This window comes from Lissotriton vulgaris, chromosome 7, assembly GCF_964263255.1.
Source record: "Lissotriton vulgaris chromosome 7, aLisVul1.2, whole genome shotgun sequence".
Taxonomy (NCBI): domain Eukaryota; kingdom Metazoa; phylum Chordata; class Amphibia; order Caudata; family Salamandridae; genus Lissotriton; species Lissotriton vulgaris.
The window spans coordinates 1,246,498,145-1,246,525,537 of NC_141695.1; the positions used below are offsets into that span (position 1 = coordinate 1,246,498,145).

The following is a 27,393-nucleotide window of genomic DNA, read 5'->3' on the forward strand; positions in this document are numbered from 1 at the left end:
GGTATGCTACAGGTCATTCCACGACAGACAATCTACAGGCATAGCGGGACTTAGAGCTGTTCTCGGAGAACCAGAGACATCTAAGGACTTACAGGTAAGCTAAGTATGCTAATTAGGAGTATACAAATTTCATCATATTAGAAGGGGGCACAAGCACATTACCACTGCTTAGCAGAGATAAACTGGACAAAATTCTATGGCCAGCAGATACAAAGAATCTGGTGGTACACCACACAAAAGGTGGCCAGTACCTACACACACATTTCCAGGAAGTATTTGGCTTCAATCCGAACAGTGGATATTAAGGAAAACTGCAAACAAGATGCATGTAAAACTGTCAGAGAGCAAGGAAATAGGAAATATATAGTATTTTAAAGAAAAGTAAAAGAAAGCCAAGAAAAATATAGAGACTAACAGCCTCATTCCACGTTATGCACAAAGAGAACAATATAGGAACTTACTAGCAAGCAGGTGTACTAATAACAGGTGTAGAAACACTTTCAGTTTTCTGGCACATTATAAGAAAATTAAATTTTTTTGACATAAAAAAGGTTATTATTGGCTTTGAATACATGTGACATGAAGACATGATTTAAACACACATGGCCACTAAAAAAATAAAATAGGATACAGTATCTAATGAAAACTGCACTGGCAAACTAAAGTATTGGTCTAACTACTCTGGCACAGAATTGCTTTTCTTCCTAGATGGATGTACATGTGTGATCAAGAAAAATGTTGTCACCGTGCAAAAGAGCGAAGGGCTAAAGGGACTGACCAAATTCCCTATACTGCATGCAGCAGTGGTGTGAGCGTAGTGCAAATAACACTCGAACACGCTAATAGATATAGAGGGCTGACAGAAAGCCCATCTATGTATGTACATACATATGTATTTCTATTCATGTCTGTCTTGCAACATAGGGCAAACAGACGGCTAAAGCTTTCTCTAGGCCAGACCTTAAAATTGTGTGCAAACAGTTTTTATGCCCATATTTTTTCACTCAGCAGCCATTGTGAAGTGAGCACACATACTACTGATACTTGTGTAGGAAACTTCCTCTAGGTCTTACCTTTAGATAATTCTGAATTCAAAACTGTGCTGTAGCGAAATCGTGTAAAAACAGTGGCAATAAACATTTCTGAGGTTTTATTTCCACTATACACCACAGAAATATAGTAAACTGGTTTAACAAACAACCCAATACCATAAATAAAAAGTATTTTAACTGGGGTGTTTTAGACCTTAGAATGAGTCTATAATTAGGGCCAGGTCCTGCTGCAACTGCTGTGTACAAGGACACGCTAAATGGGACTAGTGCTCTCTTCCTGCCGTCAATATATGTATGGAAATAACAAAAAATGTAAACAACTTTTCCTTACCACTAAGAAGCCCTCAGTGGGACTTTGTGGACGTGTTTCATCTCACCGGTGCCATCGCAAAAGGGGCTCACCTGTGTGCAATTCAGTTTTGACCCCTCAAACACTCATTTAGGGTGCCTTGAGTTTCCTTTCAGAAGTGAAGTGAGGCAGGAGTTTGAACTAGAGTGGGGTCAAAAATGATTGGGATTCCGTGTTCCCCCTCTGCAACAGCACAGACGAACCAGAAAACGATGGAATGGAATAGTGCTCAGAGGCAATCCCAGTGGATGAGACAGATTTAAAAAATCCATTGTGGTGACATTTTGACCATATTTTGAAACATTCTGAAACAGTGAAACTGATACTTCTAAAATCTAGCTCAATTCATCTAAAAAACAAAAATAAATAATAGCTCATAAAGTGCAGCCCTCCCACACAGCTGTCCATCCTGGAAATAAGTTTGTTATATTGCAGAGCAGATTGAAAGACATTCACTAAGATTCCATAATAGAGGTTGTATGGCATTACAACGCGGGCTTTTACCCCACATGCCACTACAACGCGGGGATTACAACGAATGTCGTTACAACGACTTTCGCTGGAGGACGCTGGATAGTGGAATAGTTTAATTTTCTATTCCAACTCCAGCCCACGTTGACAGTAGGGAAGGTGTTGGATAGAAAATTAAACTATTCCCTATCCAACAGCGCCCTCCAGCGAAAGTCGTTGTAACGACTTTCGTTGTAATCCCTGCGTTGTAATCGTATTGCGGGGTAATCCCGCGTTGTCATGGCTGTTCCCCCATAATAGACATAGGTAAGGGTTTCATAAGAACTTAGGGACTTATGTACAATCATCATTTTTAATATGGGAAAAGTGACACACCGACGGCGCAAGGGACTTGTATAAAAGCCCCTTAGAGTGCAGAAAATAGTGGTCCAACCCGCACAAGACATAGTTTTGTGCACTTCCCCCCCCCACCCCTCCCAGCCACTCCTTCTTTCTGTCTTTCCACTGATGTGAGGTTCATCATCAGGCACCAGCAAGCAGGTGGCATACCTTAGCAACAAATCAGTGACATCCACCAGCCAACCAAGCAGAAACAATTCTGCTGGAAGTGTGAACAGTGAGTCCACCTGACATCCGTCCTCGTGCCTGGTGGCAGGCTGAGTTCATGGTGAGATATTTTTAAATATTTTGTCCCCCGTCACGCCACCCCACTCCATCGTGAGGGACCGACACTCTTTGGAAATCTCTGCTATTTTGCTTAAATTTGAAGCGATCACTCGTATTGTTTACTAATTGAACTGACGCTTCATATTGTACTCCGACTCTGGGTTCTGTCCACAATTTTGTTCATTGCAAGTCATCGGTTCATGAGCCCTCTCCACACTGGCTCAGTCACGGCAAATGAGGCTTGTATCATTTAGGCATTTACTAAATGTCCTGATGATGATCCCCATAACTATGTAGTGGGATCGAAACGCCGTCGACCTTAATTGCGCACATTATACATTTATGTACCATGTGTCATTTAACATGTAAAGTTGTCTGAAATTATCTGTTCTACTATTGAAATTGTGATAGGCTTGTGCCCCACTTTGTAAATTGTTAATGAATTTGTCGCTACTACTCTAAACTAAATATTTGACCTCTGTCTGGCTGGACATGTCACACCAATATAGAAACGACTGTGCCTATATTTATTTAAGTTTATTCTTTTGCTTGTAAGGGACCACTGTTGTTTAAAAAGACCCCATTCCCTGCAAGCCACCACTGGAACCAACAAAACCTCCCAGTCACTGCAGCTTATAGCTATTCAGGACATAGAATGTGACAGTTTTGATATTAATCAGACATCACTCAGTTCTATAGAGATAGCAAGTCAATTCTTGGGGCCGTAGGTATACAAAACCCCTAAGACTAACCCTCCCCCAGGGTGTCGGGTGGCCATCAGGTTTATTTCCCTCTGACATTTCCACTACAGGGGCCCCCTCCCTATCTCTCCCTCTACCTCTGACTATGGGTCCCATATCTTTGCAAATTTCCAGGGGCACCCCTTGCCTAGTATATCAGCGCCTCTGCCTGCTTGCACCAGTCTATCAAAGCCGTGGTCTGAGCAGACACCCAATATCATATCACATCCCATTATGTCACCACCAGTGCTGTGTTGCACAGGAGGAGTGTGTATCTATCCAAGGTTACATCCCCCCAGACACCCAGGTGGATCAGTTGGGGGAGGGGGGAGGGGTACAGCCTCTCACAGCACCCCAGAAAGCGTGCATTGTACCCCTGTCCAAAATACTCTCAGTTTTGGTTAGTCCCACATCGTTTGGACCAACGTTCCTCTTTGGCCACATCCCCTTAGGCATCGGTCAGAGTCGCTACGTCCCATGGCATGGAGCAATGTGTGCATAAAGTAAGCTTGTGCTCAGGGCCGGTCCTAGGAATTGTGGGGCCCTGGTCAAAATGGAAGATGCGAGGCCCCTCTAATTTGCATGTGACATCACATGAAGTGACATCATAGAAAACCAACAGCCAGTGGCGGAGGAGGGTCGCCCCACTGCTTTTAAGCAGTGCCACTTAAGGAAAAATAAAATTATAATAGCTAAGTTATTATTTTATTTTTTCCTTGTTGCGGCAGCTTTGCGGGAGGGACGGGACGTGGCTGCTCTTCTGACAGAGCAGGGGAGTGGAGGAGTGGTTTGCACTCCCTAAAGTGTGCATGAACGTTTGGCCGGCCATTGGGGATGGCCAAACATTAATGCGCACTTTGCATATTCTCCTTGCAGGCTGCATTTCAGTCTGCATGGAGAACATGTTCAACCTCCCATTCTCTAGCTGAGTGCCGATCCATGGTGCTCAGACCACTTATCAGGAGGCTGCAAGCGGGGAAGAGGACCGAGAGGAGGCTGCGGTGATGGCGAGCGGCAGACAGGTAAGTGTTTTTTTTTATTTCATTCCCTCTCCCCGCTCCGTAAAGTGTGTTTGTGCTCAGTACATGCAACAAACAAGGCTAAATAAGTGCAAGGCCTGGATCCTTGTGTGTGGTCGTTAATAATTGAGTAACTGGGTTGGATGGTAAATCTGTTGACCAACAAAACCTGGAGAGGAGGCAAGCAAGGCCTCTTTATCTTCACAAATGATAGCTGAATAGTTTTGTGAGTTGCACCCCGTCTGTATAACTGTATAACGGCTGTATAACTGCAGATCAGTAGTTTGAATCTATGTGATGCACAATCATCCTTCCAGGATCCAATATGTGAGCTTCATTATATAGTATAATAGCAACTCCTTAGAAAAAGTGGAATGAAACACTTTTATATAGTAGTGGTAATTCAAATGACAGCTAAAAATACATTTATCATACCATCACATAGGCATTGTGTTTTTCACCAATGTGTTAATACCCAATGTGTTGCGTGCATCTTTTCATGGTAAATATTCCAGGCAAGGGCTCAGAATAACATAACCTTGAACAAGCATTGGCAAAGCCAATAGGTCTCGCCTATAAGAGCAATTGGCTTTGGCAATGTGTATTTGGCAAGGTGTACACTAGCGTGGCTGCTGTTCAGCATGGTTAAAATGTAGTGGCACAGAGTGCCCTTGAGTGGAGTGGTGGGAGTAGAGTTTCATAGACTGGATTTGTTGGAGTGGAGTGTTGCAGAGTGGAATAGGGGGAGTACAGTGTCATACAGTTGAGTAGAGGGGAGTAGAGTTCAGTGGTTCAGTGGCAGAGAGTGGCAGGGTGCAGTGTTGTATAGTGTAGTACGATAGAGTGGAGTGCCGTAGAGTGGAGTGGAGTGGGTTGGGTGGAATTGGGTGAAGTGGGTTGGAGTGGGTTGGAGTGGATTGAGACAGTGGGTAGATTGGATTGGAGAAGATGGGGGTGGATTGGACTGTAGAGTGAATTTGAGTGAGAGGAGTGAGGTTGATTGGAGTGGATGGATTGGATTGGATTGTAGAGGGGTGGATTGAAATGAGGTGAGTTGGATTGGAGTAGGGTGTATTAGACTGGTTTGAGGTAGGGTGGATTGGATTGGGTGGATTGGACTAGAGTAGGGTGGTTTGGAGTGGGGTTAATTAGAGTGGACTGGAGGGAGTGGATTGGATTGGACTGGAGGAGGTGGATTGGACTGGTGTAGTGGGGTGAATTGGACTGGATTGGGGTGAATTGGAATGTGGTGGGCTGGAGAGATTGGGTTTCATGAGGTGGATTGATCTGGGGTGGGTGGTGGATTGGAGCAGATTGAGGTGGATTGGACTGCAATGGGGTGGACTGAATGGGGGGATTGGAGTGGGATGGATTAAAATGGGGTGGGGTGGGGTGGAGTGAACAGAAGTGCCAGGAACCACCAGTAGTGTGGGGTGGACTGGAGTGGGGTGGATTTTAATGGGGTGGGGTGGATCAAAGTGGAGTGTGGTGCACAGGAGTGGGGTGGGCTGGAGTGGAGTGGGGTGGGCTGGTGTGGGGTGGGCTGGAGTGGAGTGGGGTGGAATGTAGTGAGGTGGGGAAGATTGTAGTGGGGCAGATTGGATTGGAGTGGGGCGGATTGGAGTGGGGCGGATTGGAGTGGGGCGGATTGGAGTGAGGCGGATTGGAGTGGGGAGGATAGGAATGGGGCGGATTGGAGTGGTATGGATAGGAGTGGGGCAGATAGGAGTGGGGCGGATTGGAGTGGGACAGATTGGAGTGGAGCGGGCGGACTGGATTGGAGCCAGCGGATTGGATTGGAGCGAGCGGATTGGATTGGAGCGGGCGGATTGGATTGGAGCGGGCGGATTGGATTGGAGTGGGGCGGATTGGATTGGAGCGGGGCGGGTTGGATTAGAGCGGGGCGGGTTGGATTAGAGCGGGGCGGGTTGGATTGGATCGGGGCAGATTGGATTGGAGCGGGGCAGATTGGATTGGAGCGGGGCAGATTGGAGCGGGGCAGATTGGATTGGAGCGGGGCAGATTGGATTGGAGCGGGGCAGATTGGATTGGAGCGGGGCAGATTGGATTGGAGCGGGGCAGATTGGATTGGATCGGGGCAGATTGGACTGGATCGGGGCAGATTGGATTGGAGCGGGGCAGATTGGATTGGAGCGGGGCAGATTAGAGCGGGGCAGATTGGATTGGAGCAGGGCAGATTGGATTGGAGCAGGCAGATTGGATTGGTGTGGGGCAGATTGTTTTGGATTGGAGTGGGGTAAACTGGAGTGGGGCAGATTGTTTTGGATTGGAGTGGGGTGAACTGGAGTGGGGCAGATTGTTTTGGATTGGAGTGAGGTAAACTGGAGTGGGCAGATTGTTTTGGATTGGAGTGGGGTAAATTGTAGTGGGGCAGATTGTTTTGGATTGTAGTGGGGCAGATTGGGGTGGGAGAATTTGAATGTGGTGGAGTGGGTGGATTGGTTTGATGTGGATTGTATTAAGTGGAGTGGATTGATGTGGGGTGAGGTGGGTGGGGTAGATTGGAGTGGGGCGGATTGGGGTGTACTGCACAATTATGTGTCAAAGCATAATTTCTGAAAATGCACACGAGAAAGAAACAATGTTGCTTTGCAATTAAATAATCCTCATTTTTTTTTTCGAACAGTGTCCACAAGCAAAAACAAAAGAAAGCATGAGTGCAAATTAAGAAAAGAAGACGTGGCAAAATAAAAGAAACTTGACTATAGAAAATAAATCTTTGCAATTTTGGATGTCCTGCTGGGCATCTTTATGCCAGTGGCATGCCTTCTACTTGCAGGGAACTAAAAGTTAAACTGAACAGAATAGTACCTCAATGATGTCCGGAGCAGTGGGCAGGCACTGATTAAGTTGACTCAATCAGTGCTTGGTCTCTGCTCCACAGTGAGACACAGAAATTATGTTAAGTCTGCCTTGACGAATTACGAGGCTGTAAAGAAGCGTGCCACGCAAATGAACAAATTGTAAGCAGCGGGTGAGCTCTAAGTCTTTTAATGTATACAACAGTGTCTCACAAGCAAGACACATGAGGTAGCACATGCTCTCGCAGGCTCGACCCTAAAAAGGGTCAAAGTGGCATTAAAAAACGTTCAACAATCACGTGCGCAGCTGCATTTGGATCTTTTCAGGGATCAAGAGAAAGAATGAAAGAATCAGGATGTGTAAGATCCTCAAGGCTTTTCCTAATGAACTGATTTGGGGCTGGGGCCTACAGTTAAAAGGTGGCCTTGACTGGAGTACTTCATGAGAATACATTTAAACTTTTGCACATTACACTTAATAGGTTTTACAATGTCTTTCCACTCATCATATCAAGGAAGTTGCTTGCTATTTCTACATTTGAAAAGGTAGGTAGCGAGGTTTTGTGGCAGCTGGCTGACAGCGTGTCGCACTCTTTCACAACGAGAAACCTTGTCAAGCTACATTAGATCCTTTCTGTCTGCCCCTGCACTCCACCCTCTCTGCCCTGTTAAACAAGACCCAGGAGCAGCACATGCCATGGGCTGTCAAAATTGCATCTATGAAATCTCCTACAAGTAATTATATGGACAAGAAATTACTAATTCACAGCCCCTGGAACATAAGTGGGCAGGGAGGCTCAAAGTGTGTCATGGAGCAGGTAATCTGCTACATTCATGAAAAGAGGGGCAGCAGAGCTCCCTGCTGGGTAAATTGGGTGCCTATCAGGTTTTCTGCACTTAGCTGCATTTCCCCTATAGCCTTCTAAGTTTAGCACTGGTGGCCTGGTTTGGGAAGCAAACATGCTAGTCCCTCTGTGGAATAAAATGGAGGGATCTAACAGTATAGCATTGCAAGGCCAAGCACAGGGCCACCCTTCCCTGAGCCTCCCAGCACTACGTAATGGATATAACGCCCTGCAAAGGGGAGCCCCATACCAGGACCTTGCAGCCTAGGCCCTGATTGAATACTGCGAGGCCCGCCTGCCCTGGGCTTCGCAGCACTGGATAATGGGCCAAGTCCCAGTGAAAGGGGTCCCACAGATGACCTTGTAACCTGATCCAGAGCTTCGAGGCCCATGGGATGGAGAAACACCTCCCATGTGCCTCAAAGCAGTAGCTAGACACTTTGCTAAACACTGCACTAGTGTGCCCTGCCAGTCTGATCTGGATGCTCCCTTATCCCCACAGCCACAGCCACCTCTCCTTACCTGTTAATGTCTGGCTAGTCCTAGGAAACAAAAGAGCCTTCTGTTGCCGGGAAACAAAATATACAAAGGGCAGACAAGGTTTTTAACAGAGGTGCTGCCCCGCCCTTGTCCCTGAGAGGCGGCATAATTGCTGGCCTTGCTGCTGTCACCTCCTACACCTAGTCTTTTCCCACCCCCCACCACTGCACCTTTAGGAATGACACCACGCCGTGAGCAGCGAGGTCGAGACACCTCGATTGAAAACACATTTGCGATGTGATTGCTTTGGGGAGGGGGCCCTGAAGGAGCAGGTGGGCTGACTGACTGAGAAAGTGTAGCCCTTCTCACAGAAAATGGGCCCCATGCTTCTGAGCTGAGCTCGAGGCCCTGGGCAGCTGCCCACACTGCCCATGCCTAGCGCCGGCCCTGCTTTTTCTGCAGCTTCAGCTGTATAAGCCAGAACCCCACCCGGATGTCAACCTTCCTGGGGTTCCTGCAGGCCAGACCCCACTCACCATCTTCCAGCCTGCAAGAACAGTACATTTACACTTACCTACCTACTCTTACCTTCATAATATTGTCATAGTCGTGTTCTAGCTACAATAATTGTGTAGGATGATATTGAAACGTTGATATTACACTTGAATACCGCTTGCTTGATCGCAGCCCTTGAAGGTCAGCCAAGCTATGGAAGCTCATGGAATGGATAGGGAGGTGGGTGCTCTGGTGATGAAACTCACGTGCTGACTTAGGGCCTGATTTAGAGGTTGGTGATGGGTTACTCCGTGACAAATGTGACCGACAGACTATAGGGCTGTCTCCTAGGGCACTGGATGTGTGCTGTGTTATCCAGCTCAATCTTGTTCCAATAAGTAAATTGTACACAATGTTCAATGCGTATTTTCATATGTTTATACGATTATCTTCTTAAATGTTTAAATCACATTTACTTTTCTTTCTTATATGCCATCCTGATTATTCCTCCTTGTTATGCATCATGACTTCATTCTTTTCCAATGAATTTCGGAGATTACTCGCCTTCATCAGGGAAATGCTCTAAAAAGTCAAACAAACTGTGTGTAACACTTAATTATATGTAGTGACCATGGTTCACCTCGATTGCGCTCTATGCTGTTATGCTTTACTGCGCAGTTCGTTCATACAGCTTTTTCTCAATTCACGCTGGTGCTATGTAATTATTTATCTGCGCGCTTACTTTTAACTGTTCTTTTGTATAGCGCTTATTTTGATTAATGCTTAGACTGTCTAAATCACAGTTCTAAGTTTTGTTTGCATTTGTTACGTCAAAGCACGAGTATTAGTGATGATGCTATGGACGTGAGTTCTCAGAGTTATTATGCCTCGTGTCACCCCTTATCAGAAACACTGCTTTTGCTGTTCGTTATCCTTGTAGTTAACTGTTAAAGTTTAACTGGCGTTCCAACTGGCTTCGCCTACCTTAACCGCGTTTTCTGCGTTGACTGCTTCTCGCTCGCTATTCAGTTCAGCGTTTGTGCGATGTGAACTATCAACGGGTATTTCCGTTCTGGCTCTACGTTACGTGATTTGGCGCGCATGCACGAGAGTCGCTTAAAGGGACGGAGTGAATTACCCCCTTAAAACTTTATTGTTCCTGTGCGCGCATACTGCTACACTCAATAGCCCCGTGTATATATGCAACTGATGCTACTCCTGACTTGGCTGTGAGCGTGATTGTTACCTTAGGCTATACAACACCTATGATATAAATATCGTTAGCTATATCATGTATATGGTGATACCGTAATATGGCACATGCTTCTGTCCATGCATTACAAATAACACATAAATTCCACTCTTTCATTGAGACCATTCGGTTTTAGAGAATTATCAAAAATATATCCAGTAGTTTTCTCTCTTCAACAAGGTTTTCTTATTGTCCGTTCCTTCTTTTTTAGGAATCTCCTCCAAAATGCAGGCTCTTAATTGGCTTATATGGTGTCTTGCGTCTAGAAAATGAGCCGCAATCATTGATTTCAGTACCTTTGTTCTTATATTGCTTTTGTGCTCATTTAGTCGTGTTTTTAGCTTCCTTTCTGAATGTCCCACATAGACCGAGCCATACGGCTTTGACGTAACAAAAGCAAACAAAACTTAGAACTGTGATTTAGACAGTCTAAGCATTAATCAAAATAAGCGCTATACAAAAGAACAGTTAAAAGTACACGCGCAGATAAATAATTACATAGCACCAGCGTGAATTGAGCAAAAGGTGTATGAACGAACTGTGCAGTAAAACATAACACAGCATAGAGCGCAATAGAGGTGAACCATGGTCACTACATATAATTAAGTGTTACACGCGGTTTGTTTGAATTTTTAGAGCATTTACCTGATGAAGGCGAGTAATCGCCAAAATGCATTGGAAAAGAATGAAGTCATGATGCATAACAAGGAAGAATAATCAGGATGGCATATAAGAAAGAAAAGTAAATGCAATTTAAACATTTAAGAAGATAATCGAATAAACTTATTAAAATACGCATTGAACATTGTGTACAATTTACTTATTGGAACAAGATTGAGCTGGGTAACACAGCACACATCCAGTGCCCTAGGAGACAGCCCTATAGTCTACAGGACTGCTACCGATCAGATTTCATGTTCACACTCCAGGCGGGGAGTGATTCCTAGGAGCACGGGCATAATACAAAACCTTTTGTAAAAAAGAAAGGCGGTGCACGACCTAAATCCTAAGAAATGTGACCGACATCTCATCTGCCTTATTACAAGTGCATCACATCGAATGGCACTTGGAATAAGACAGACAGAATATCTGTCATGTTTGTGACTAAGTAATCCACCCGCCAACCTCTAAATCAGGCCCTCAGTCCCAGCTTCATATCTTGAACGAAGTTTAAGGCACATATGTAACGTAACCCATGTGTATGGGCTGCTTCCAAGCTACGTTAAATACAGTGCTTAATTTGAGCCAGGGGTTTCTGGTGTTCAGCACCGGCACTGAACCATCAACACCGGCACTTAAGCAACATTTAAGGACACATTAATTTATGGTAGGCGCAGCGAGATTAAGTTAATTCCCAGAATCACAGGATATTGAGCCGACACGGAGACTAGAACTTGGTTCCCCAGCTCCAAAGTCGGCAGCTCTGGCCATTACCCTACATCCTCTCTCCACTTTCAGGGCTTTTGGGTCTGTGTTAGGCAGCACTAACGGGAGAAATGGGCTGGCTGAAGCTGCCTCCTGAAGAGAGCTCCGTCACTTTTTTTTTTTTTTTTACAAATTAACCACAAGTTCAAACTCAGGTTCTCTGCAGAATGTTTCCCTCAGTGAGTTTTACATGTGCAGCTAGCAGTCTTACATTGATTTTCCCAGAATACCTATTGTTTCCTAACCTTTCAAAAAAATCTTTTCAGGACTTATTTTCGTGAAGTAGAAGCACTTTGAGGGTGATTCGTTAATAACCTAAAGGTGGGAAAATTTGTGTTTTTATTTTGCTAAACTTTTTAAAATGTAATGAAAATATCACATAATTCTTTTTAGCATGGGTTGCCCGCATCTCACATGATTTTATTTTTTTACGTGAGAGCATGATATGCATACAAAAAGTAATTACAAGATAACAGAAGAAGTTTTGAAGGAGATACTTTCTGCATGAACCACTCTGCCGGGGGGGGGGGGGGGGGGGGAATTAAGTGAAATCATGTAATGCGAAATTTCAACAAAGTTTGCAAATTTCACGGATGTAAATTAAGTTTAACCAAGGTCTACAAAACACCTTATCAGCAGCGCCCTCTGAGATGAGAACGAATGTATTCTAATTAAATGGCTGCCTTATTCCATCAACCACAAGATGGCAATATAAGATCACCAAATTTCAAAATCAACCCGCAAGATGTTCATAGGAGTGGAGAGCATTTCAGGCAGGTTTCCAAGCACTTAATAAGGTCTGATGTAAAAGCAAATAAAGCAAGGAAAACAAAATCCTATTAATAAAACCAGGCGATTTCATAACAGGGAGATGTCCCTTAGAGGCAGGGAGGGGTGTAGAATTACCAGTCAGTCACACATCAGGCTGTGAGGGCTGACTAACGCCAAGGTTTTTGTCCCTTTTCAAATGTGGGATGACTGCCCCTGGTGTAAACGCCTTTCGGATGCACCAGTCTGTGGTGAATTATGTAAGCTACTCCATACCTGCCAACTTGAAGAACAATCTCACTGTGTGAAGAGGGGGTGGGGCATCGGAGGGGCGGGCCACGTTTGAACATCACCCCTCCCTCAAGCTTGTCCCACCCAAAAAGGCTTGCTGAGGCTGGCACCGATGTCCTGTGGCATTTACACACACCTCTTAATGGACGTCAGCTAGAAAACCATTATTTACAGTGATTGTCAGCTCGTTTTCTCTGCCACCGCGTAATATCGGCTCCTTCCCAGAAGACAGTGCGATGGGAGATGATATTGTGTGTCACATGGTGGCACCGTGCGAGCTGGCAGGTATGCTTCTCTGTAGGCCCCCATAAGTGGGGTGTTTGGTTTGCGTCCCTTTGCACTGTACCTCCCCATCACCTCAGCATTCCTTCAGGTATGCCAATTATCACTCATCGGCAGTATTACACTGTAGAAAGCCGTCTCACTCCCAGAGTGCCACGCAGGGAATAATTTAAAGCTTAATGCGTTGACCGCCAAATAGCTGGAGCTGCAAAGGCACCAGTCATTTCCACCCAGCCCACCTAAACTAGGGTTTCCCCCTGAATCAGTAGGTTTTTTCACCTACTTTTCTCCTGCCTCCTTGAAGGGAGCTGCTTCAGTAAAGAAGCAGCATTGGCAAAGCCAATTGTTTGGCTTGCATATTGAATCCTCACTAAATCATTAAAAAGGCCTGCTGCCAAAAATATGTATATGCAACGAGTCTACGATATAAAGAATTTATTGTGCGATGATTCAGGGTATTTTTGAGATGTAAAATAGTCCATTATGAAATGCAATGCAAACCTGCCGTAGGAGGCAGAAAGATATAGCAAAACAGCCAAATGCAAGATATGAGTGAGAGCTATTCCTGTGGTGAAGCCAAATCCCACTTTGTGTATATTTTATAATATTGGTAGCAAGAGGTCTTGCAGACAGTTGCCTTGTCAACCCCGGGGGAGCAACAGTTGTTTGCACACGCTTTGTGCGCCCCCGGGGCACTTTGGTATTATAGAAGGGGATGTATACGCTTGTGCGTTCCCTTCTGTAATGCCGATATCGCTGGCACACTTAAAAGCACCAGCACTATCAACAGAGGGTGGTCCCTCATTTGCACAGGGGTGTGTATTATGCCAATGAGGGAATTCCTTTGACTCTGCACCCACGCCATTTTACAGACGCAGGTGCAAAGTCAAAGAAGCCCTCAGGAGGTGAATTGACAGTGCGCCAATTAAAAGGTGGCGCACTGTCAGTTGGCCTCCTGACAGCAGCCCTCTGCAGGGGGTGAAGGGGGACTCGTGGTCCCCCCAGATATCCCCTTACAGTCACTGACTGCACCCACCTGCAATGGGATCTCTATTACCCTGTAAAAGTACAGGGAGGTGCCGCTTGCACTGTGAAAAGATGGAGCAGCTGCTCGGTATTTTCACATGAATGTGCAGCCCTGGGGGCAGCCCAAGTCCACGGCTGCCCTGGGGGCAGCGCATACATCATAATAGGGAGCATTGTGATTGTTTGCACCCGGCGCACCTTTTAAAAGGTGTGCCAGGCGCAAACAATCACAATGCATAATACGGCCCCAGATCCTTCAGAGCTTATTTTCATTTCTTGCACACAGGCTGCCAAAGCGTGTCATTAAAACAATCAATGTGCCTGAATCGCTGGCTGTTTTCTCCCTGTGTCTGGGGTACATGTGTTTATATTTCCTTTACAGTGTCAACATGATGTATATGGCCGCCCCCTCCAGGAGGGAATGGCACTGGGGGCCTACCATAAGCCATCTCTATCTATTTGTCCTGTTTCCCTGTTACCACCCACCTCTAAATGAGGCCAATACACTTTTCGTAGCTGGAAAACATTGTTAAAATAACATTTTGGCTGCCCCTAACCTAATCCCACTTGAGGACTCTCAGGACTTTTGGTCTCTCTTACGTCGCTGTTGGAGCTCCCCTGATACCCTCCAGCACTTCTAGCAGACCATACTCACCTGGGGCGGCTCTTCATAGTTTTCCCCTTCTGGCTCTAGCAGTGGCTCAGCTCCGGAACCTTCCATGACCTCCTGGCCGACCTCCTCAGGCTGCAGTGGGTAAAGGAAACAAAGATGGAGTGACTCATTTGTAAATAACACTATACCACTTTAAGGCATCATAACAACAAAAGCTACCAATGCATTCAATAGTGCATACAATAACATAACATGTGTATTTGTAAAGCCCACGTCCACCCAGAAGGTTATCTTGGCACTGAATAACAGATGATTATTGTTACTCAACTCAATGTTACTCATTTCATCAAACTCAGAAGGGTAAAAGGCTGAGTGGACCTGCCGGGACTTGAACCTGTGACTATGAGGTTAAACACAGGCCCCTACAGTGGGCGCATTGGTCCACTATGTCACCAGACCCTGCCTTGGCATGGCAGAAGGAGCCAGAGAATGATGAGGTTACATTGTGAGACGATGATATATAAAGACTCCATGCAGGGCTGTATGTTTCTCTCACTGTGAGGACACGTCTCCATACAGAATTGTTGTGCCCTTTTAAAAGAAGGGGCGTGACGAAGTCCCAAGTCATATACGAACCTTCAGCTTGACCAGGCTGGTTATGCAATAACAAGTTGCTTTCTGGGATTTGAAGTTTTACCTTCAGTTTGGAGGATATTGGCTAAAAAAACAATAGCAAACAAAGCGATTTTGACTAGAAAGGACTGGTGGGATGTGTTGCAGCTGACAAGGAGCAACTTGGCCACCATGTTAGAGATGCAGCCTCAAGATATTCATATCTAGAATAGCGACTGGCAAGACTGTCTGGAAAGCCCTTAAGGCAGAGGCAAAGCTACTGATATGTCGGGCTTCAGACAATGAAATTCTAGTGCTTGCAGAGTCCCTAAATGGCACCTATTCCTGCTTTTAGGATATATATATTTTAGTATTCTTGCTGCTATAGCAGTGAACGTTTATGGTTCACCAAAAGTGATGCCCTTTCTTCTGTTTTGTACTAGTACTAATTTAAAAAAAGAACATTTTTGTGAATTCAAAAGTCTGATGGAACACAGGAGGCTGAGTTCTGAACTTGAGGAAAAGGAAAACCATGCACAATAGAGGTGTAGAGATGACCTACAAACTATAACATTAGGGGGATTTCTACATATCACAAGCTTGCACACACATGCACACACACGTGTTGCATGTTTGGTTCCTTTTATTGCCAAAATGCATAGGTATCAGCAGGCCTATTTAATAGGAAACCTCAAAATAATGAAAACAAATTATAATAAAATATTATATATTAATATAATATTAGGGTTTCATCATCCTTATGACAGCCTCCAAACCACTCTGCAGAGCTTTATAATTGTCAGGACACAGGATTATGCAGCAACGGAGGCCCAAATATTGCTGCAAGGTAATCTAATTTATGTAGCAAGTAAAGCACAATTTATACAGCACATTCTCTAGCAGCATTTTTTTTTATCCATGTGACGCAGAGACAACAATTTTAGTTGAAATCTGCAAATTATGTTGAAAGTTATGTGGCAAAAGAAGTAAATTCATAAATGTGCAGTAGCCCTCAACAGTGTGCATTGTTTTATCAACAAATTATTCCAAAAGGAGAAACCTTGTACACATATTATGTGTGTTTGTGTGTATCTATGTGTGAGTGCGCGCACACAGTGTACTATGTACACAGACACACACACACACAGCATCAATAATATCTTGAGTAGTTGCCCCTCACTAGGGAGACAGCTTAGAGGGTCTTTGTTACATTTCTTCAGGTGCTTAGTGAGCAAACACTGACATTGTCATTCATTGACATTCTAATGTGCTCCTGCTAGAGTGCAATTCAAAATGGATGCCTACACGGTATTGTTTAGTGGGTTAGGGACATGTGCAACACTGCTCACTGGTCTATGAACATGTATATACACACACACACACACATATGGAACACAGCCCTTCAGAACTATAGAGGGTTCACTGCACCACACGTTGCCCTTATAGATACTCACAGCAACCCTGCGTGTGCACACCGCTTCCTCCAGCGCAGCCTCCTTTCTTACAGTGCCAATCTCAGCTCTTGGAAACACTGTTCACTTCTATTGTTACACCCTCACAACGCCTGATCCTGTCCTGTCTCTAGCTCTGTGACAGCAAGCTCACAAACATGGCTGCTTTCAGCACAGCATGCTCGCTGTGAGGAAATCGATCAAGCTTACGTGCTTCACACTTTCTATGGTTTGATTTGAAGTCCTCCACGAGCTCATGACTTACACTTCTACATATGTGTGCATCACTCCATTGAGCGCATAAATACTGCACCATTTCTATTTCCCATGTTAGAACAACGTGTAAATACCCTTGAAGGGCCTTCTAACCGCGCATAACACCCTCAAATGAACTTGCATTTTAGGTCTAGTGGTTCTCTGAAGTCTCAAAGACACTCGCAGCCAGCACCCTGAATACGCTTCTGATCACGTAAATTACCGCACAGCAGGCCTCAAACGAGCACAGAGCCTCTGCCTCGGCACGGAAACGCATTGGTCGCTGCGCCGTGGGCCTATAGCAGGCCTATGCACGTGCGATGCGTCACCGGGGAGGCTTATAAACATTCGGGGCACCTTCTTCGAGCCTCTGCTGTCTGTCAGTGATATCGACTTTGCCCACTGCTTTCGGCCACTTTAGGATTAGCATCGAAGAGAAACAAGGCAATTAGAGAATTAGAGGCATTAATGATCGGGTGATGGACGGGGCGCGGCCCCGTGGGATCAGCGGCGCCGCCACCTCGCCAAATCGCAACGCTTATCCAGCTGAGAGCCGCCTGCTCACTTGCAGGAGCACGAGCGGACTGCACAGCCTGCTCGCTTAAAGTACAATCCCAGTACTGCATAGCCTGCTCGCCTACAGCACAATCCCCAGTACTGTTTAACCTGCTCACTTACAGTACAACCCCAGTACTGCACAGCCCGCACACTTACAGTACAGTCACAGTCTTCTCACTCACAATACAATCTCCAGTACTGCATAACCTGCTCGCTTACAGTACAATCCCCCGTACATTTAGCCTGCTCCCTTACAGTCCAATCCCAGTACTGCACAGCCTGCTCACGTATAAGTACAATGCCAGTACTGCATAGACCGCTCACTTACATACAATCCCAGAACTGCACACTCTGCTTACTTACAAACAAACCCAAGTATTGCATAGGCTGCTCCCTTACAGTCCAATCCCAGTACTGCACAGCCTGCTCATTTATAGTACAATGTCAGTACTGCACAGCCTGCTCACTAACAGTACAATCCCCAGTACCGTTTGGCCTGCTCCCATACAGTGCTGTATCCAGCGGATGTATGTCGTTACTACGAATGCTTTTACAAAGCATGCCTTTACCTCGCAACTTTTACAACGCAAGTCGTTACAACGACTTGCGTTGGGGGGCGCTGGATAGTGAATAGTTTAATTTACTATTCCAACTCCAGCCCCCCGTGGATAGTGGGGAAGGTTTTGGATAGTAAATTAAACCATTCCCTATCCTACAGCGCCCCCCAGCGCAGGTCATTGTGACGACTTGCATTGTAAAAGTTGCGTGGTAAAGGTAGTGCGTGGTAAAAGTTGCGTTGTAAACGCTGTTCCCCGTTTCCAGCTATGAAGAGCATGTCCAGTTATAGAAATACCTTCAGCTCTGCACACTTTACTAATTTAAAATACTCAGCAGCCCACCAGGAGACTCAGATCCGGAACCCTAGCCCTATCTGCCACCACTCGCATCCGCCGGACAAACAGCAAAGGCGGCTCCTTCTCCCATCTGGTGGCCAAGAACTGGAACAACCTCACCCTGCGCCTCAGAGCCTCACCATCGCTCCAACACTGCAGGAAGGACCTCAAGACCTGGACGTTCAACCAACAGGAGAACAAGCAGCATGATCCGACAGCGCCTCGAGACCCTCACGGGTGAAGCAGCCGCGCTCTAAAAAATCTGACTGATTGATTGACAATGCTCCCTTCAGTTTTCAACAGGTTGTTCATTTACAGACCTATCTCCATCTCTACACAACCTGCTGATGTACAGAGCTACCTCTGTCGCTAGTCACAATGCTTTGCACAGCATGTACATTCACTGTGCTACCGGCAGCTGTGCTCTGTCTGCTTGCTTATTGCACAAATCCCAGTCCGGCTCAGGTACAGCATGTTGCATGCACTCTTACAGCTCTGACATCTGACAGCACCCCTCGGATGCACATCCTGCTCTCTTACACTGCTTCCTCCAGCGCAGCCTCCTTTCTTACAGTGCTAATCTCAGCTCTTGGAGACAATGTTCATTTCTATAGTTACACCCAGCCCTGCTCACAACGCCTGATCCAGTCCTGTCTCTAGCTCTGTGACAGCAAGCTCACAAACATGGCTGCTTTCAGCACTGCCCAGCATGCTCGCTGTGAGGAAATCAATCAAGCTTACGTGCTTCACACTTCCTATGGTTTGATTTGACGTCCTCCATGAGCTCATGCCTTACAAACAGGATTTAGCCCCATGTACTCGGTAGGAAAGGTATACTTTCTTCTTCTTAATGGAAGCCACACTGTTGTGGTTCTGCAGCATCGCTACAGGGCGCCAGGCTTCCGAGAGAACCTGTCAAAATATTAATAGCTGACTGCTTGTAAGTCAGAAGTAGCCAAGCGTAGAATGCCGACTCTGCTTCAGGTAGGCAATTTATGAAAGGTGGAGTGCAACCTAAACCAACCCAGCTCTGTCCTTTACTGCAGGCAACCTTTGTTGGAGACTAATGTTTCTTTTAACTTAAAATATACTTCGCTTTTATTTTATTTCTCAATGGCTTGTAAATTCAACCTACATGAAAATTAATCCCTTTCATGTAAAGTGCCTGACATATCTGTAATCAGTTGAAATGCTGTTTGGGTTATGTCACTACAAGGACATAAAACAACATGTGCCTAATCTGATCACAGTTGTATAATGAGATGCACACTTTATCTGAAGACTTCTCAAACCTACTTAACACCTGTGTCTAAAAAAGATAGCTTTAGCTCACACCTATTCACTGTCTTTCTGAAAGATGCCTGCTGCCCTGCTGCCATGCTTCAAAGGAGCACACAAAACTAACCCTTGGGGAAGGGATTCCTTTGAATCATAGCTTGGACATTTGATACTGAGAGGACAGGCTACTTTCACAAAAAGCCCTCCTCAAGAAGCCCACAGGCAACCTGAATGAACTGAGCAATGTCTGACCCATCTCCCTGTCCCCTGTCCAGCCAAAGTGGTTGAGACAGCACTCAATCAGGATTCAGAAAAAAACACAGCACTGAAACAGCACTCATCGCGGCCGTTGAACACATTCTAATCATCCTGGACTGAGGTGAAACAGATTCCCTCATCCTCTTCAACCTCTCAGCGGCCTACAACACTGTCTCCAAAATTACTCTCGTCAGAAGACTCCATAAGATTGGCATAGAAGAATCCTCTCTCAAGTGGTTCTGTACTTCCTCACAGAAAGACCCAAAGGCTCAGCCTGCCACCCTTCAGACCAGAGATAAAAAAAAAACCTGATATGCAGAGCCCACAGGGATTGTCCCTCAGCCCCATCCTTTTCAACATATACATGACACCGCTCACCAACTTTATCTGATCACAAGACCTAACTGTCATCTCCTATATTTTTTTTAAGGTTTTATATAGCGCGAACAAGATCCTTGCGGATATCAGAGCACTTTACACATAGCTGGGATAAGAAAAAACAAGCGAGTGACTAACAAATGATTTTGTGCACAGAGGACCTGAGGGTTATCAATGGAGAGCAAAGTAAGATAAGGTAAAAAGTACATAGTAGAACAGTCCAGACATGTAGTAGATTGATAGATTAAGAGTCTCAGGAGTTCCATAGCATATGTTCAGGTGAATTTAGCCATGAGGATCGATTTTACTTCTTTTTTGAAAGATGCAGTGGAGGGGATAAGTCTAGTTTCTGGAGGGAGGGCATTCCAGATCCTGGGTGCCATTCCTGAGAAGGAGCGTTTATACGTTTTTTCCTTATGGAATCTTTGTGGTTTCAGAAGAAGATTTTGTGTGCTTCTTGTTGCTCTTGAACCACCTGAAATTGTCAGTTTCTGAGTGAGGTAGCTGGGCGAGTCAGGAGAAATGCGGAGTTCAAAGAGGCTCTTAGTGGTGCGGTTGTTGATATGGGGAGACCACAGAGGGCGACACTTCCATAGTCTATCCGGGGAATGACTAGGGCTTGTACTGCGGTTTGGAAGTCCTTGGCTGGGAGGAAGGGCTTAAGCTTTCTCAAAGTATTGATTTGGAAGTTAGCTCCTTTAGTTGCCTTGCTGATATGATGTTGCATATTGAGATTGGCGTCAAGGGTTACGCCTAAAGATTTTGCTGAGTCCACGATGGTAGGTTGGATGTTGAGTGCGGTTAGGTGTTGAAGCCAAGCCTGGGTGATAGGGATTTTAGCGGGAGGTGCTATAAGAAGGAATTCCGTTTTTAGAGCAATAAGTTTGAGATGGTTCTTGGCCAGCCATGTCTGAGTGCTCCTAAGCGTTGTGTTGAGTAGTTTGATGTCTTCAGGGGATTGTATTTTGAGGTAGAGTTGGGTGTCGTCTGCGTACATGGGAAATTGTACATTAGATGCTAGCAGCAGTGTGGTGAGTGGCTCCATGACTAGATTGAACAAAGTTGGGGATAAAGAGGATCCTTGTGGGACACCTAGTGTGACAGGAACGGGTGAGGACATCGTGTTGTTGATCTTGAATTTCTGGGTCCGGTTATGCAGAAAGGAGGTAAACCACTTGAGTACCGTCCCTGATAGACCCATTCTGACATTCAGCAGCTCGAATAAGTTTTCGCGTTTGACGGTGTCAAAGGCTGATGAGAGGTCGAGTAGGATGAGGAGGCAGGTATCGTTCTGATCTAAAATTTGAATTGTGTCATCAATTATGTGAGTCAAGGCTGTTTCCATGCTGTGTCCTGCTCGGAAGCCTGATTGGTGTGAGTTGAGGAGGTCAAACTGATCAATGTGTTTTGTCAATTGTAGGTGTACACATTTTTCCAGCAATTTGGCCAGGGTAGGAATATTTAAAATAGGACAGTAGTTATTTGGTCCGTAGGGTCTGCTGTGGGTTTCTTAAGTCCTTGTTGCAGTGAGCTGTTAATAATTTTGGTCCATAGCGGGAGAAGCAGTGGGATGAAGTCCTTTACAGCGTTTGCAGGAAGGGGGTCCGTGAGATGATTAGAGGGTTTCAGGGTACTGAGCATTTTGCTTATAGTTTCTTCTGTGTAGGTGTCAAAGGACGACCATGTAGCATTGTTTTGATTCAATGGGTGTTATGTTGCGGGGGCTGGAGTAAAGGCTTATCATTGAGGAGATCGTTCCTGATGTTATCTGTCTTTAGGTTAAAGAAAGCAGAGAATTCTTCACATGACGGTAGAGTGCTAGTCGTGCTATGTGATTGTTGAGGTTCTTCCTTGGATTGGGTTTTGATTAACTCAAACAGCTTTTTAGGCTGTTTTTTTGCTTGGTCAAGCTGGTGGCTAAAGAAATCGGCCTTTGTGCGCTTGATTTTCCTAAAGTATGCGTTTCTCTTTTTCTTGAGTGTTTTAAGGTGCAGTTGCATTCTGCCAGTCTCATGGCTCGTCTATCTTCATTAAGCATACCATCGTACTATGGTTTTGAGTTCTTAGCGGAGACTCTCCTAAGTTGTAGGGGGCGACCTCATTGATTACTGAGGTCATTGAGTTAAGTAGTGGTCGGTGAGAGCCTGATCGTCTGAGGCACCGGTAGGGGCTAGGAGAAGATTGTAGCTGGGGGAAGGTAATGAGTTGGGGTTGAGTTTCTTCAGGTCTCTTTTCCAGACCTTAATTTTGGTGGATTGAGCAGGGCTGAGTTTAACATTTGTGTTGATGAAGAATGTGATAATGTGGTGGTGAGACCAGTCACACGGTTCGATTGAACCAAGTTGGGTAGATTCCTCTTTGGAGATGATTAGATCAAGGATAGAACCTTTGTCATGCGTGGGGCGGTTGCAGATTTGAGTGAGGTCTAGAGCGTTGAGGAAGTTTTTGAGACTATTTACCACCGCGCCATTGTGATCATTCCAGTGGAGGTTGAAATCACCCAGGAACATTTGAGTGTTTTGACGACCGGACTTGGTTGTGATCACGTCCATGAGTTGTTGTGTGAAGGTGAGGTTGTCCCCTGGTGGGTGGTAAATGATATGTAGAGAACCCAACTCCTCCTCTCCCTGATGTACAAGACAACCACCACAAGAACCAAATAGTTGACTATGGAAACAGACTGGATGCGAACAGACTGGCTGAAGCTAAACTCCAACAATATGGAAGTACTGGTCTTCAGCAACCAGACCTCCCCATGGGACTCCACCTGGTGTCTGTCACAGATAGGACCAACTCCAACACCCACAGACCATGCAAGAAATCTAGGGATCATCCTACATGACAAGCTGAAGTCAAAGAAATGTACACCTCCTGATACCACATCCTACGCATTCTAAGAAGGATCTTTGAATGGTTGCCTCCGAATACCAGACGGACCTTCACACAAGCACTCATCACCAGCAGTCTGGACTACAGCAACACTCTCTATGTTGGAATCTCCAAACAACTACTACACAGTTCCATTTGTAGTCGGACGGAGAAGTGAGTGGATTAAAAATCTCATCAGTCCAGTGGAGCAGGCTGAGTTTGGGCAAACAGAAGTCAGGACGAATATGCACAGAGTGCAATACTTTCGTAATATATTGTTTGCATTATACCCGGTGCGGCTCCACCTTAATGGTGGAGGAGCATCGCCCCACAGCCCGTGCCAGCAGATGATAATTTTATTTATGTTGTTTGTCTGAGCCCCGCAATAACTACAGGGTGGGGCCCGGCATGTCAGGGAGGAGGAGTAAAGTGCAGTCATAAGGCGCATGTGTGCTTGGCCGGCTGTCCTAGGCCGGCCAAACACTCATGCCCACTTATGTTTCTCCAACCCTGCTGTGTTACACAGCAGATTTGGAGAAAAGGCACAGACTCCAATGCACCGTCTGAGCGGCAAACTAGGCTGCTCAGACCAAACCTGGTGCTGCTCTCATGTGAAAGCAGCATCTGGATTGGGCGAGGAGTCTGTGCCCTGAGGGCCCATCCCCTTCTGGCCCGACGGCAACAAGAGGAGCAGCGAGGCAGCCGTCAGTGGAAGCGAAGGGGCAGGTACGTTTTTTTCCTTTTACATTATTTCAACCCCCCTTCCCAAACCCCTGCCCTCCCCCTGCAGCCGCCCTACCACGTAAGATATGCCTAAGCGACTATACAGAATGGAATTACTAAATGCCCCTTGCTGTTCTAGATGTAGCATAGAAATTAAATCTTGGGAGAACACTGCCTGGTTATTTCCCAAATGACCGACCATTTGGGAATCCTTCAGGATGTCACAAAGTTATTCAGCTCAAGGACAGATCCTCCTGGATCTGTTGCCATGCTGTGGTGAAAGTAGGGTTAACCTACTAACTGAGCGATGGATCCATTTTGTTCACCATCTTCCTGACTGCCTGTCTCGGCCTGCAAGAACTTGGAAATCCTTATAGCGCTGCGCGTGAGCAGCAGAAAGGCTGATCTCAAAAACCTATTCTGTTTCTGTCAGTACATCTGAGGCTTCAGCAGCAGTTTTTTCCTTACAAAAAAGCTTTGAGACCAACTTGTTTTTTCCCTGGCCATTCCCTCAGCACCTGGTCACTCTGAAGGAGAGGTTGGCATTTTATGAATCTGTTGATAAGTAGGAGTGAGAATGCTTGGTGAGGCTGATTTCACACTACTTTCTCCTGCTTAATTTTATTTTATTTGTTTTACCTATACCGTGTTAAATGTAACTGTATTTTATGGTTTCCTTTCTCAGCCGCGGCCGCTGCAGGTAAGAGTGGTGGGGCCAGGTGAAGGGGGATCTTGATAGACAACCCTGAGGGAAAATTAATTAAAAAATTAATTTTCCCGTGGTTGTCTCTCGAAATCCCCCCTCACCTGGCCCTACTGCTCTTACCTGCTCGGGCCGAGGCTGTCTTTTCTGTTTGGAACTGTAACAGTTCTGTTGCCATTCTGTTGACTTTTAAATGTAAAAAATATATTTAATTTAGGGATCTTTAAGGAAAACATCTTTGACTCTCTGGTCTCTGTGCTACCCCTAGTTCTGCACAGACTGTCCACCTGCAGCTATGCACAATGTGCTCACTTACATTGAAACTGTCAGCTCTGGGGGGCGTGGTCTGACCACGCAGGAAGATGGCCGCCTGAAGGACGGGCTCCGCTGTGGGATGGACCCCTGGCGGGATTTCTCCACGTACCTGTGCTGCCGGAGCACTTTCCTCACACCCTGCTCTGGTTTAAAAACATGCAGAGGGGCCCGGTGGAGTTTTTCGTCAGCGGACAGCGGTGGCTCTTTCTGACTGAATGCCGGTGAGGTGACCGCGCGGCTGCGCTCTGCGACATGCTCCAGGTCCCGCACGTCGCATTAGGCTGCGCCTCCTTCGCCTCATAAGGCTGCGCCTTCTCGGGCATTGAACACGCCCCAGCTCGCACAGCGCCTCCTCCTGGTGCTGTAGAAGTGTTTCCTTAGCTGAATTGTAGTCAATGTTTCTAATGCCTCAGCGACATTTACTACATAGCGCCCTCTTGTTTAAAGCGGAGCATTTCTTTTCCTCACAGCTCTCCTCCGCTTGACGAAAACGTGCTGCTGATTGCCTCAATAGCATGTTTCCTAATAATTGACGCAGTGTCTTTCACCTCAAATCAAGTTCAACCTGTCATTGCTGCACAACATGGTCATTTGTGGAAAATGACATTACTGCATACGCTGTTCTCTCCTCACACCTTTTATTCAGGAGAGTCTCCTCATAGTGTTAATGGCGCGGAATGACTTGCATTACTGGTAGTGTGCCTATATTTCTGACAGGGTCAGTTCTTCCTGCAGTGTTGTTAGAGCGCTTTTAACACACTTTTCCAGTCAGTCACAGCGTTTAATGCCTTTGCATGGGCAATAAATCTCTCACATATTGTAGTCTACTTTGCATAAGCTTCAGTGCTGTTAAGGCTATATCTCCATCATCATATGCGCATCCTGTTGGTTACCTCTTCTCACCATCGCCAAAGCTGCTGCTACGGGTTATTTGAACATTTTACTCATATGAGCCCCATTTTCACATGGATTAAACCTTTTCACTACCACAGCTTTTGCTTCATTAATCTGGTGCAGTCTCTATAAGCTTGTTCATTGAGGAGAAGAGCAACTGTTGTTTACCTCTTTGGTGGTGTATCATTGTCCTCAACATATATTTCTTGTGAAGAATTTCATTATTGCCTTCATATGTGATATATATACCAAGCTCAGTTTGAGATATTGCACTACAAGTCGTATTGCTTTTTCTGCTTATTGTTATCTATTGTGAATTTGTTCTCATCATTGCTTCTTACCACGTTACCACATCAATACGTTTCTGTAGAGCATCTACAAAGCGCAACATACAAATGTCTACCAATAGGAACGATAGTAAATACCTAAACAACCACTTTTCACCGAAGTTCTGAAACAATCTACTGGTATGCCAACGAAAGGGAACTCGATCTCTTCAACGAATATACCCCAAGTTTCGCCCTCTCACGATGATCAGACGCTAACAGACACTATGCAACGGATATTGCAGGAGCTTTCTGGGGTCAATCGTCAAAGGAAGGGATGGATATCACAATCACATCTTTGGCTGAAGAAACTAAATCGATTAGAGCAGACCTTACAACTTTTCATACAAGAATTGAAAGTCTTGACTCTAAAATACTGGCCATAGAGAGTCGCCTTGATTCAGTCCAAAGCTCAGATCAAGATCTTCTCTTTCTGCACAGCAAAATCATTGACTTAGAAGACCGCAGTAGAAGAGACAATGTCCGCTTCTTTGGATATCCGGAAAATATTGAAGGACACAACACGAAAATGTTCCTCTGTGATACTCTTCCAATAATGACTGGCATCTCCTTTACTCCACCTCTTGAAATTCAACGAGCTCACAGAATTGGCCCTCCACGTACAGACCCTGATGCGTCCACGAGGCCAATTATTGTCTGTTTTCTTTGGGATGAGCAAACTCCACAAATACTGACTGCGGCTCGCTCACGAGGCTCTTTTTTTTTTAAGGGTCATAATATTCACGTAGCAGCGGATATTTCTAAAGAGACGAATGAAAGACGGAAGGCATTTCTCTCCATGCGGCCTCAACTACGTCAATTAGACATCAAAGATGGGTTGTTTGAGCGTGTGCGCTTCCATATTACCAGAAATTAAGAATCCAAGGACTTCTATGACCCTGAACTTCTACAAAAATTCTTGGATGACATCAAATCTCAAGACACTGAAACACAGTCTTCCCATTTTGAGCAGTTCCAACCATCTTCTTCCTTCTCTTCACACCTACCGGTACAAAGCCCACAAGTTTCTAGTAACTCCAGGCACCGAGGTAGAGACTTGAATAGACTCAATCGTTCCCAGGAAGATAAAGCCTCAGCTTTGCATTCTGTCTCTACACTTACAAAGGAACCGCAGAGGGACAAATATAGATCGCCTCTTAAAACTCCTTTGGTTGCTGACTGAATAATCTTCTATTATTCAATTGTCTGCTTTTGTGCTTTGTTGTACCTTTACCATATCTTGTATTTAATTCCGATTTCTCTCCATCAATATTATTACTTGCAT

The 27,393-nt window shown here is 45.5% G+C and overlaps 1 protein-coding gene across 2 annotated transcripts in view; it reads right to left on the bottom strand.

Moving 5' to 3' along the window:
• The window catches only part of SNCB (synuclein beta), a 140,719-nt gene that overhangs the window by 23,931 nt on the left and 89,395 nt on the right, over positions 1-27,393 (bottom strand). For both annotated transcript variants that reach the window (XM_086931761.1, XM_086931762.1), the window contains exon 5: positions 14,639-14,728. In XM_086931761.1, coding sequence (XP_086787887.1) covers positions 14,639-14,728 — 90 coding nt within the window. The remainder of the gene's footprint in view (positions 1-14,638; positions 14,729-27,393) is intronic.